At 36.1% G+C, this 13,099-nt stretch overlaps 1 protein-coding gene across 1 annotated transcript in view; it reads right to left on the reverse strand.

Moving 5' to 3' along the window:
* The window catches only part of Pds5a (PDS5 cohesin associated factor A), a 90,971-nt gene that overhangs the window by 27,108 nt on the left and 50,764 nt on the right, over nucleotides 1–13,099 (reverse strand). Inside the window, exons 14-18 of the mRNA XM_055623911.1 lie at nucleotides 11,448–11,529; nucleotides 10,481–10,529; nucleotides 9,695–9,834; nucleotides 5,868–5,983; nucleotides 266–371 (exon numbers count right to left, since the gene is read on the reverse strand). Coding sequence (XP_055479886.1) covers nucleotides 266–371; nucleotides 5,868–5,983; nucleotides 9,695–9,834; nucleotides 10,481–10,529; nucleotides 11,448–11,529 — 493 coding nt within the window. The remainder of the gene's footprint in view (nucleotides 1–265; nucleotides 372–5,867; nucleotides 5,984–9,694; nucleotides 9,835–10,480; nucleotides 10,530–11,447; nucleotides 11,530–13,099) is intronic.

Here is a 13,099-nt window from a genome sequence, read left to right on the forward strand (position 1 = left end):
TAGTACTTGGCAGACAGAGAGGCAGGATTAGAGTTCCATGCCAGTCTGTACTATAGAATGAGACTCTGTTTAAAAACAAAACAAAACAAAAAAAAAACAAAAAAAAAAAAACAAAAGAAAAACCCCACAACACTAAAAAGATGTAATTCCTACCAGAAAAATGTAATCTTTTGACTAAAGTAAGATAAACCTGCTTATGCACACCACAAAGAGATGCCTTTATATCTTCAGAAATAAATGAAGATGAAATTGTTTTTAAAAATACCTTAAGAAGTTCAAGTCCTGAGCGAATTGCTGCATCTGGACTTACACCCTCCTCTTCATCATCTGCTGTCCCTTCTATTGATTTATTCATCAGTTTTACTAGTGCACTATTAACAGAAAAAAAAAGTAAGTTAAACACTGCTTAGACTAGTAACTGTAATCCCAACTAAAATATGATAAACAGTCTAAAAAAAACATGGCCAAAGAAAATCTGTGTAGTAAGAGGATCAGTGTTTACTACTCGACAGGAAAGCTTACTTTTTATGTTACTCTCCCCTAAAACTTAATGTGTAATACTAACAACAATCTGACTGAAAAATAAGCACTGTAATATTAATATTAGCTATTTCAATGTCCACATATAAAGAGACTAATGTACTTTAATACAAACAATATAAGACTAGTTGATAATTGGGGAAACGGCCATCCAGAACAAAATTCAGTTAGCAGGGGCAGGCAAGTTAGCTCAGTGGGCAAAGGTGCCTGCTGCCAAGCTTTATGCACTGAGTTTGATCCCTGGAACCTATATAATGGAAGACAAGGCTTTCTGAAAGTTGTTCACTGACCTCCAAATATGTGCCACATGTACGTGTGCAAACACACAATGAATACATGGAATTCAAAGACCCAGAGGTAAACATATACAGGGAAAGTAGTATTAATTGTATTAGCAATTTAATTCTAAGAAATTATTAACAGAGAAGCAATTAACCAGAAACAAGCTTTATGAAACATGAAACATTATATATTTATAAACAGATGCAATTAGAAACTTGTGTAACTTAAGAAAGTTATCTTTTCAACATATTTACCACCATAAAAAGGAACATTACCTGATCAATAAATATCAAATTATCTTATCTAACAGAATAGACCTATTTTTTTGTTTCTGAGACAAGATCTCACATGTATCCCAGACTGAACCTCTTGGTTCTTCTTGACTCAATCCTTGAGCGATAGGATTGGACAGGACTAGGATTACAGGAATCTACTTAACTAAACTGGTAGCATTTAAAATAAAAACAAATATGAGACTGGGAATGTAGTTCTCAAGTAGAACTGCCCAGTTTGTCACGCTCTGGGTTTGATCCTCTGTGCCAAAAGTGGGTGTGGCAGAGGATGCCTGTAAGTTTGGCATAAGAGAAGTTAAAGTGGGACGGTCATGAGTTCAAGGCCTGACTACCAAGTCAGCTAGGGTTATATAGCAAGATGCAGTCTTAAAAAACAGGGAAGGTGTGTGTTGGGGGGGGTGAGAGACAGGGTGAGACAAATTCTTTTCATTTGATGTCATGATTTCTTCAATCAAATTAGTATGATTTGTTTTAAAAGACAGGATCTTTGCATATTGCCCAGACTCTCCTTTAACTCAAGTCTTAGAAGCTGGGCTTAACATATGCCACTTGTGGCAATCAAGAAATTTTTGTTGTTGCTGAGACAGAATCTCACCAGCTGGCCTTAAATTCAATGTATAGCAGAGGGATAACTTTGTCTCTATATGCTAAGAGCCAGAATCATAAGCAATGTTACTATTTCTAGCTCTAATAAAGATTAAAAAAAAAAAAACCCACAAAGAACGAACCTGAATTATGTGGTAGACAAGTGCAATATTAGCACTTGGGGAGCTGACCGAAGAAAATCCAAATTCAAAAAGCCAGAATGTACTACATAAAAAAATGAAATCATGAGGGTTTGGAAGGATGGCTCAAGTGAGATCACAAATGATATGTAGAAGAGCAAGGTTTGATGTGCAGCACCTTGATCAGGTGGCTCAAGACCGCCTACAACTAACACTAACTCAAAGGATCTGACATCCTCTTCTGGCTGCATAGGGCACTATTCAACTGCACAAATCCAACACAGACACACAATTAAAATTAAACAAAATCTTTTATTATTTAAAAGGCTTCCATTAAAAAAAAGGTCAAGTTTCTTCAAGCCTACTCACTTGCCATAACTCACTTTCTCTTTTACCTGAAGTGTCTATACTTGTTGTCTTACATTCCATTACATTTAGAATTGTGAAAAAACCATATATTCCTTTGATTTCTCAAACTTCAGTGCAGCTGAGGGGAACCACAGTTCTGCATTCTTCTGTGCTCAAATTCTACCATTTGTTTTACCATTTGTTTTATGTAGCACACTGCAGCTGCTCCTGAGTCTCTGTGACTCAACAAAGGTCTAGATTCACCTTTGATATCCCAGAGTCCTTTCCCTTCTTTCTAAAGCTATCAGAGACTTTTAGTACTTATTTGACCCCTAGGTAGCCTGTGAGCTCTCCGTCTTTTAGTCTCTTTAAAGGTTGATTTTTATTTTTGTGTGTATGTATGGTGGCTGCAGAGGCCAGAAGGTGGCATTAAATGTCCTTGAGGTAGAGTTACAGGTGATTATTGGCTGTCTGACATGGGGACTAAGAACTGAACATGAGTCTCCTGCAAGGCCAGAGTATCCTCAAAGTCTGGCATGAGAGCGCTCACCTTCAACCCCAGCACTTAGGAAGCAGAATAGGTAAATCTCTCTGTGAGCTGGAGGCCAGTCTGGTCTACAAAGTGAGTGTCTGGTAATGTAGACAGACCTTTTGTGGGGAGGGAGAAAAGGAGGAAAGAAAAAGAAAATGGTATATGCTCTTAACTGCAGAATCATCTTTCCAACTTCCTTGACTTTTACATGTATTTATCATATATCTCTGTGTTTACACACATATACCATGGCACATGTAAAGAGGACTTGGTTCCCTTTCTACCATGTGGGTTCTGATGATCAAGCTACATCAGGGTTAGTGGTAAACACTTGTGTGTGCTCAGCCATCATGTTAACCTAAACTTTATTGCTTCCATAAAAATAATTTTCTAATTTTTGCCATTCCTGCTACAAAATGTTTTCACAAGATAACATCATTTCCTCAGGATTCAGCTCTTCCTCCTCACCTCTACCCACTTTAATGTTATCCTCATTCATTCCTGGGTTTCAACCATTATCACAATGACTATTGCAGTTTTAACATTTTAAAATTATTTCAGTGTGGATAATTTTCTGCTACTCTTAAATCTTTTCTTTTTCTTTCTTTCTTTTTGGTTGTTCTGAGACAGGTCTACGTAGCCCACGCTAGCCCGGAGCTCATGCAGATCAAGTTAAGCCCCAAGGTCACATAGGTCCACCTGCCTCTGCTCCCAAGTGCTGGTATTAAAGGAGGGCAAAAACCATGCCTGACACCAACGTTTTCTTTTAAAATCCTACATTATAAGCTGTTCGTGATGGGTGGTCGGACACACACACACTTTCTACTACTCAGTTATAGCTCTGGCCTATCTAAACATCTATTAATTCCTTTGTCCTTTTTTCTTTGACTGCTATTTTCCCCTAAAACAATTACTAATATCAGCACATAATACATGAGGCATGTTACCTGTATTCAATTTTGTTTTATGTATTATTTAATATGAATGATTTAAACTCCTCCATAACTTCAAAAAGTAGTAATCATTATTCCTGTAATTTTATAGAACTGGAAACTGAAGCTCAAGGCACCTAACTGACCCTTTAAACTCCTGCATAACTTCAAAAAGTAGTAATCATTATTCCTGTAATTTTATAGAACTGGAAACTGAAGCTCAAGGCACCTAACTGACCCACAGACTCAAGCCTAGTGACCTGGACTGTATTCCCAGAATTCCTCACTTTGTTAATTCCTGTAATTTCTACTTCCTTTTAATACTCATCAGATGTGCAGCTTATTTTTGGAGACTTCTATAACAACGCACCCACACACACACTTTGGGTTATGTAATTTATTCTTCACTAGGCACACAATGTGCTTTATACATAGCTTTAAAAAAAAACAAACCACTACCTTTCAATAATAAACCTTTATTTATATTATAGTATTATATGAAGATTTAAATAATATAAGGAATGTGGCTTTTTCTTTTTGGAGACAGTTTCTCTATATATCCCTGGTTGGTCTGGATATCACTATGTAGATCAGGTTAGCCATGATCTAAGAGATCCATTTGCTTTTTACTTTTTAAGTGCTGAGATTATAGGCCACAACTCCAAACTATAAAAATTAATAAACACTGGCAATCTTACAAAATTAGTCTGCTAGAAATCTCAACCATGATGTTCTTCTTTGAGATCAAATAACTTATGAGTTTTTCAGAAGATTCTGAACACTGGGAATCAAACAGTAGTAATTTGCTGACATAATGAGCCCCTGTGAGATTTCCTGATGCCACTGCACATCCCTTTCAAAGTTAATATGCAGAGTCAAGAGTTCGTATTTCTACTACATTGTATCTTTAATCTAACTAATTATAATGTGATGCTACAGAGGCAGGGGTGACCTGATTGATAAGATCATGCACTTGGCATATGAAAGGCCCGGAATTCAATCTCCAGCACTTGGGCGCCCGCATACACACAACTGAACAGAAGGCAGGGGAGGTAGAAAGTAAATGGTACAGATCAAAGGATACTAACAAGAAATAATGTCTACATTTTTGAAACTAATAATGGACAAACATATTTTGATCCAGCCCTTTTTTTTTAAATTTTTTCAAAGAAGAAAATTAGATCAGAAAATCCTAATGTAAAAATAGTAGAACTCATGTTAGTGGCTAAACTGTTCCTCTATAACTCGTAGATTCTAGGCACCAATAATTCAGAATGTTATCTGGATTTAGGGCATTAAAGAATATACAAAGTAAAATCAAATAGATGAGCTTAATCTGGGATGATCGCCATTTTCAAAAGAAAAGAAGAATAGGACCTTTATCTTAGGCATGTAGATTTATCTTAAGCATGCAGAGAAAAGATCTTTGAAAATACAGTGAGAAGCTGGTAGCTGTCTAAAAGACAAGAAAAACTTCAGAGGGAAAAAAAATGTTGATGACTTACTAGGACTAGGTCTCCAAATCAGGGTATATTTGGCCTAAGAATCAATCAGTGCTACAAATTATTCCAACGTGGAAAAAAAATTATCACTACAAGAAAAAAAATCATCCAAAAAAATTAACAATAGTAAATCATTAGAAATAAAATGCATGGTGGCACATGGTTGTAATCCCAGAAATCAGGAAGGCAGAGGCAGGTGGATCTCTGTGAGTTTGAAGCCAGCCTAGTCTACAAAGCAAGTGCTGGACAGCCAAAGCTACACAGAGTAACCCTGTCTCAAAACAGTCCTCTTTTTCAGTGTGCCATTCTGTTCTCACATAGCCAGTGAACAGAGATAAAACAGATGTCACAGAATGTCATGTGAATGCTAAAATGTTTAAGAAAACTCAGCTGTTAGTAGATAATCATACAGAACTAAAATTTTCTTTCTTTCATTTTTGGCATGTACCTCTATACTGAGTGTTTCTGGGGTGTATGTGTACTGAGGGATTTTTAATATTAGCATATACAAAATAAATCTAAATGTAAGGACTCTTAAAAAATAGATACTAAATAAAACCATGCCCATCCTTCTACTGGAATGATAGGTACACTTCTGTCATTAAAGAAAGCTAAAGGGATGGTTACTACATCTCGATGGGTCCAGCACTTAAGCTCACAACTATGCACTTTGGATGAGAATCTATTTATTTTATATACACTTCCTAGCTTACCTTATGGCTTCTGAATCAATATGCACGGGAGCAATTCTTTCCAACAGAAATTTGACCATCTCTAGAAAAGGGTTGGTCGGCTGCTTAGGATTTGCAAGTTTCCGAGCTATTTCTCTCTATAAAAGAAAAATGTTTTACTGTCACTTAAGTTTTGAACAATAAGAATGATTATAGGTAGAGGAATCACTGAAAAATTCAAAACCCCAAAGTGAAACCAATTTCTGTTTTAGGCCCTGACTCAAAGTTATTTAAACAAACAATTATTGTAAAATCCAGACAGTGAAGAGAGATTAAATGGTTTTAAATGATTTCTGATGTTTGCCTTACACTTTTGCTATAGAATTTTAATTTAGTGTAATAACATAATTCTTTATTTAAAAAACTTTTTTCACAAGTATGGATAAATGGCTTTATTATTTTATAATTTAATAGAATACTGGCTTTCAGCCAGGTGTGGTGGATCTCTGCGAGTTCGAGGACAGCCTGGTCTACAAAGTGAGTCCAGGACAGGTAAGAGAACCCTGTCTTGAAAAAAATAAAACAAAACAAAAAAAGAAAAAATACAGGCTTTTCTTTTAGTTAATCTCCTTTAATAATATTATATTCTTAACATTATGTGTATATCTGTGTATGGGTTTGGGTACATGAGTATAATGCCCACAGGTAAGAAAACAGTATCAGAGCTATTTATCTCCACAAAGGAAAAACATTACAGGAACTGATGTTGTGAGCTGCTCTCAGTGGGTTCTGGGAGCTGAACTTGAGTCCTCTTCAACAGCTTTATGAACTCATAAACAATACAGCCCTAATTTCTTTTTTTAAAAGGAAAGGGGCTCAGAAGATAAAGGGGCTTGCTGCCAAACATAATGACCTGAGTTTGACCCACAGGATCCATATCTTGGGAGAAAAAAACTCACTCCTCTGACCTACATGTCTCCCCTGCACCCAAGCAAAACAAAACAAACAAAAACGCTGAAAAGAGAAGGGATGTGCAGCAAGGTACAATAGCACATGCATAAATGTGGGCTACTATGGAAATATCAAGCCCAGAAACTTCAGGTCAGCCTGGTCCAGGGAGACCTGGTCTTAGAAAGCAACCCACAAAATGGGGAGGCATGGGCTATATTAAAAAGTAGATGAATGTCTGGCAGTGTTTTTCAATTCTAGAAAAATACAAGAGAGAAAAAAAAAGTAGTCTCCCAGAATGTTAATAATGTGGGCATAGAGCTACACTATTCTGAATCCATGAATAAAAGCAATTGTCTCTAATTAAGCTCAAATATGGCAGTATTATATCAGAGAGCTCTGCCAAAGAATGGCTCTCTTGCTGGAATATCTCCTTGTTTCTTCTAGGTCTTCCAGGTGATATAACTGTGCTAATACTTATCAACCAGGTCCAAATCTCAGATTTCCAACCACAAGTAATATAGCACATGCAGGTATCTTCTGTTTTATTTATTTATTATTACTAGCATATATGTTTTATGTGGCTACATGTGGAGGACAGAGCACAAAGGACAGTCTTCAGCAGTCAGTTCTCTCCTTCCACTATAAGTTTTAGGACTGAACTCAGGGGAGAGCTTGCCACTGAGAACCTACTTATCGTCTGTTACACAGAAGAGTTCATTCCCCCAAACTAGAAATGCAATAGCTATTCCTGACACAATGCTCTAATTCCAGCATATTCTTTAAGACTCAACTCAGGAGTCACTTATTCTAGAATAAGTCATTCTCTGGCCTGTTTTCTATCCCTGCCTGAGATGAGTGGTGCCTCTTCTGTATATGGTTTTACTAGAACACTTAGCACATTGTGCTCACTATCAAAATAGTCATCTATTTCTGTCATCTACAAATTGGATAAAAGAGAATATATATAATACAAATTACTAAAATTGGGAGTAAACTAGCAGTGTAAACTTGATCAAGGGACAAAATAACATTTAGACTTTGAAGACACAATGTATAAATGGATAACCCTTTGCAGAAATCTTTTGCTGTTTTTTTGTTTCTGAATTGTTGAGAAAGGGTCTGAAGAGATGGTCTCCCAAGTACTAGGGTTGGAAGCAACATTCTGTACAACACAGTTGATGCCAGCCTCTAACAACTCTCCTCTCTCTCCAGTGCCACATAAGCACCACCCTTAGCCCCACCCCTCTCCAATTTACAAGGTCTTGTGCTTCTACTTTAAATAAAGAGCTGAAGTAATTTAAGTTAATATATACAAGTTACATGATACTTGCTAATAGAAAGCCGAGAAAAGCAAAAACTATTAGCATCCTCTTAAAATTACATTTATTTTGTAATGTGTATGCATATAGGCACATGCCATGGATGGCTTGTGAAGTAAGCGGATAATTTAAGGGATTCTGTTTTCTCTTTCAATCACATGGGTAAAGGAGCAAACTCTAGTTTTCTGATTGGCTCTGTTTTGTCTTGTTACCTTACTTACTTAATTCAAGAAAGCAGGATAGCACTATGGATTGCAGATTGGTCATGAACTCATGATTTTCTTGCCCTCACCTCTTAAAGGCTAGGATTACAGACAAGCACTACCATGCCTAGCTATCAAGCTCTTTTTCAGTACAAATACAGTCTTTATCTCCATCTTCCTGATTCATAAAACCAGAAGCACGGATTGCATTTCTTGCTTATTGTATTCATTCCAGAATATTTCAATTATAAATATCTGGGATTTATTTTTAAGATTTACATTTATTTATTCACTCTTTATCTATTTGTGTACTTGTGTGCTCTCAAGGTATGTCAAGTCATTGCACTGTATCAATCCAATTACATCAGTAGATTATCTGCAACGTACAACACTTAAATTCTAAGTATCAAAGTGGTACATGTAATCTTTAAAGCAGCAAACTATTCAGCTGAATGCAAAGGTGATGAATAAGCCTAAGCAAAGTTCTCTTCTGTAAGTGGGTCTTGCAACACATCCTCTTATATATTGATCTCTTTAGATTCCCCAGAGTGAATAAAAACTATTTTATGCTCCCATACCACTGTGTAAGAACATCTATTATAATCTTTAATCCCTCATTACATATTTAAATTATCAACTCTAATCCTTTTCAGAACAAAAGTAAAAATAAATAGCCCAAATGCTTATCTTTTATTCATGTTAAGCATCGTCTTAGCATTATGTATCACATCTGCATAATAGCATTAAATACAGAAGACAGGAACAAAACAAGTTTCTTCCCTACGTTTCTGTAATGATATTGGTTTCTTAGAAAATAAAGAGTGCAAGAAGACAGAAATCTACATTGGAATTTACTTCTTCTATAAATGAAATCCCATACATGATATGACAACTAAATTATTGGCAGGCTTTGTTCCTATGCTCAGAGACAAAAGAAGGAAACACATGCATACAAAACACTTCTTATATAAGGAAACACACATTAAATAAAAAGTATTCTATCCTTGTAATTTACTAGTGCCAGTCTCTCTGGCATAGATCTGAATTTTTCTTTCTTCTTCTTTTTCTTTTTTTTCTTGGAATATGGCTGGAGAGTGTTAGAAAAAGAGAATTTAGTTCCATTTGAATATAGTCCTAAGTCCTATAATAGCTATAAGAGCCACACAATAATATATATAATAAAATACAGATTTCTGCTGGTTGTTATGGTAGAAAGAAGGAAGAAAGAGAGCGAGAAAAAGTCAGAGAGAGAGAAAGAGAGAGAAAGAGCAAGAAAGAGAAAAGACAGAGAGAGAAAAAAGAAAGAAAGAAAAAAAGAAAAGAAAGAAAAGGAAGAAAGGAAATACAGATTTCTGCAAGTTATTAGAAAGAAAATATAGAAGCATAATTCACTAACCACACAAATGTCAGCTTGCTTGCATGAACAGGTTGGGCTGATTAATAATTCCAACTGAGACCGCAGTTTCTCATCATCACCAAGAACCTGGTTAAATTTCTTTACAAAATCTTGTGCTTTCCCAGGGTCAGGCAAATTTTCTATGAAATAAAAAAAATAAACATTAGATAAGAAAGGTTAACTACACTAAAAGTCTCTGTAAAACATTGGCAAGGAGCTTGAGAGATGGCTTAGCAGTTAAATGCTTACTGCTCCTACAAAGGACCTAATATCCACACAGGTGGTTCACAACTGCCTGTAACAATAGCTCCAGGGGATCTGACATCTCTGGACCCCACAGGTACATGTACCCACCCACCCACCCACCTACCCACACATGTGTACACATAATTAAAAATAAAACAAAATATTATAAAGTAAAAAAATATTGGTAAACCACATGGTACACATAAACAAGATTAACATAAGGATTGTCCTTTACTACTATATATCCATAGTATCACTGGCTAAATTAATAACCTGTTTTGAGTGGGCTGGAGAGATAGCTTGGTAGGTGAGAGCACTTAGTGCTCTCAACAAGGACCCAGGTTTGATTTCCTAGTACCTCTTTGTGGGCTCACAAGCGTCTGTAAGTAACTCTAATTCCAGGGAACTGAACATCACATATATCATGTTAATATATACATGCAGGCAAACCATTCATACAAATAAAATAAAACATATATGAAAAAGATCTATCTTCATATTTATTAAATGCTCATTGGGTAAATAAACAAACATACTTACTTGCTATGGTCATCAGTTTCCCAAACATGGCAGAACAGTTAGCCTCTGACTGAAATTTAAAAGATAAACAAAAAAATTAGTCATCCACATTAAAAAATTTCTTTGGGAGAAATTAATACTCACAATGGAGTATTAATCATAAACTTACTGTGGGCTGCTTGTGTAAATCCAACAGTTCACGTACATGGCTCCGAAGCATGTTCTGACATTTCCACATTTCATTCAGAGCTCTGTACACAGTTATAAAAGCTAATGTGTTCCTTAGCTTTATATAAATCAGAATCTAACTACTAAAACATGGCTAACCTCCCCTCTCTGGCATGTCTGGTATATTGAATGAGTGGGAGAGTGTGTGTGTGTGTGTATGTAAGAGAGATAGATTAGCAAAGAACAGTGGAAAAGCAGTCAAAAAATGGTAGTAGGAGAGCCTCAAAAGACCAAACAGCACAGTGTGGTAGCATGTTACCTTATCACTAAGGCATTACTTGAGCCCAGGAATTCACTCACAGTCAGCCTAGGCAACATGACTAGCCAGCTTAAGCTCCTGCTACAGTGCCTTCCTGGTTTGTTGGGACTGTACCCTAAAACTGTGGGCCAAAACAACCCTTCCTTAAGTTCTTTTGATCTTATCAGCTATTCTGTCACAATAGTAAAGAACTAATGTACAACTAAAATCTCAGCTAGCAAATGCTGAAAAACAAAGGCTGTCGGGAGTTTAAGGTTAACCTGGGCAACACCACAATTTCTAAAGCAGCTTGAGCTATAAACAACAACAAAAACAAATTAACCAATGAACCAAAAAAACACCTAAGAAAAGAAACTAACAAAAAAGGCAATTTATCTCTGAAAATTGCTTAACTGATACTTGGAAAATAAAACACCTTAAGATACTTTAATTACATAGTACTATAGAAAAAGTAAACATGGTTTTGCAATCTGTGAATTAAGACAAAAATCATAAACTTACTGTGGGCTGCTTGTGTAAATCCAACAGTTCACGTACATGGCTCCGAAGCATGTTCTGACATTTCCACATTTCATTCAGAGCTCTGTACACAGTTATAAACATAAAAAGATACATTATTTAACAACACTGCAAACTTTATGACTTTTTAAGTGTGGTATTTCTACATTCAGAAATAAAAATTTTAAGCAAGATTTTATTCGAATTTAAGAAAGTTTAATATAAGGGCTTTCAAATGAAAAATTAAAAAATGTTTTGAAATGCTTGATAAAATCTGGGCTCTTAAGCATGACAGGTACTTTATCACTCAGAGGGATTAATGTTTAGGTTCCAAAAGGTCAATCTTTCCAGGGAGGTGAAATAAGTCTAAACAGAGGTAGCTAGAGTTCTGTTCTAATAAAAGATAAAATGTCTGAGTATACAAACACACAGATATTTGTAACAGGATTTGCTACTTTATGGGTTCTTCTTTCTTCCACCTTTCTGCACCCTTTTAACCCCCTAACACTAGAAAAAAGGAAAGAGAAGAAAGGTAACAGATCCCTGAATAAAGTCAAAGGTTGGAAAATGGGCAACGTTAAAATTAGACTACTTCCTGCTGATTAGGGGTGTCAAGTTCCTTAGGGCAAGTTTGATCTTCACTCTCAGAAGATCTAATTTCTTGTTTCTTCTTCGCACACAACTACCTAAAACAAGCCGAAACCCCCCGGCCCCCAAACGACCAATATCCACCAATCCCACCTATCAGGGGCTCTAGCATTTATATTCCCTCTGAAAAGTTTCCAGAATTCCAAAAGTCATGCAATTGCAGAAATTATCTGCAGCTGACAAAACCACACGTCTGTCGGGGCATGAGACAAATCAGTCAGCTGCTGCAGACAGCCTGAAGCAGCCCCAAATTCCCACACCTGGTATTAAAATAAAAACATTTTTATAATAGTTCTGTATTTTAAACAAAACTAAAATTCCAAAATTCTCACATTTCCCCTCTTCTGTTTGAAGCCATTAATTATGCCAGGAGCAATGGGAAATTATAAACAGATATTTTCAAAGAACTAAGTGCTTTTCTGGTTAGTAGCCAGTTTTCACGAGAGCTCTGCTGCTCAATTTTAATCTTTATCAGTATTGATGGTACCCACAACTTTTCATTTCCTGTGGAAATATAAATAAATCCACATCCCCAGTGCAAAACTTGGTGAGCTTCCATTCTGATGTTAACACATTCTTTTAGTACATAGGCAAATTTAATTTCACAGTTTTTCCTATAACCTAGTGACTCTCAGCTGCTGTTATCTGAAAACAGCTCATGATTTTTGCAAGGCCTTGAGGTAGGGCTCCCATTTTGATTGCTGATGGCAAGAAATTACCTTAAATGATCTCTTTTAGATCTCTCAGTGGCAACTCTTTCCACATCACCTATACACCCTTGGAAGCCTAGATCTTTTTTCTGGTTTATATTTAGAAAAACTATTGCCCTTAGAGATGGCTCGTTTGCAAATTTGTTGCAAATGACCAAATTTCCCCCACAATTAAAATATGGAGCATTTTGAAATATGAGACCTTTAGCAGCTTGGTCACAGTCTCTTTGCAAAAGTCTGTAATTGAAGCACCAGGTATTTTGTTATCGAAGACCTTGAGTTATAATGACATATGTT

This window comes from Psammomys obesus, unplaced genomic scaffold, assembly GCF_907164565.1.
Source record: "Psammomys obesus unplaced genomic scaffold, mPsaObe1.curated_primary_1811, whole genome shotgun sequence".
NCBI classification, from domain to species: domain Eukaryota; kingdom Metazoa; phylum Chordata; class Mammalia; order Rodentia; family Muridae; genus Psammomys; species Psammomys obesus.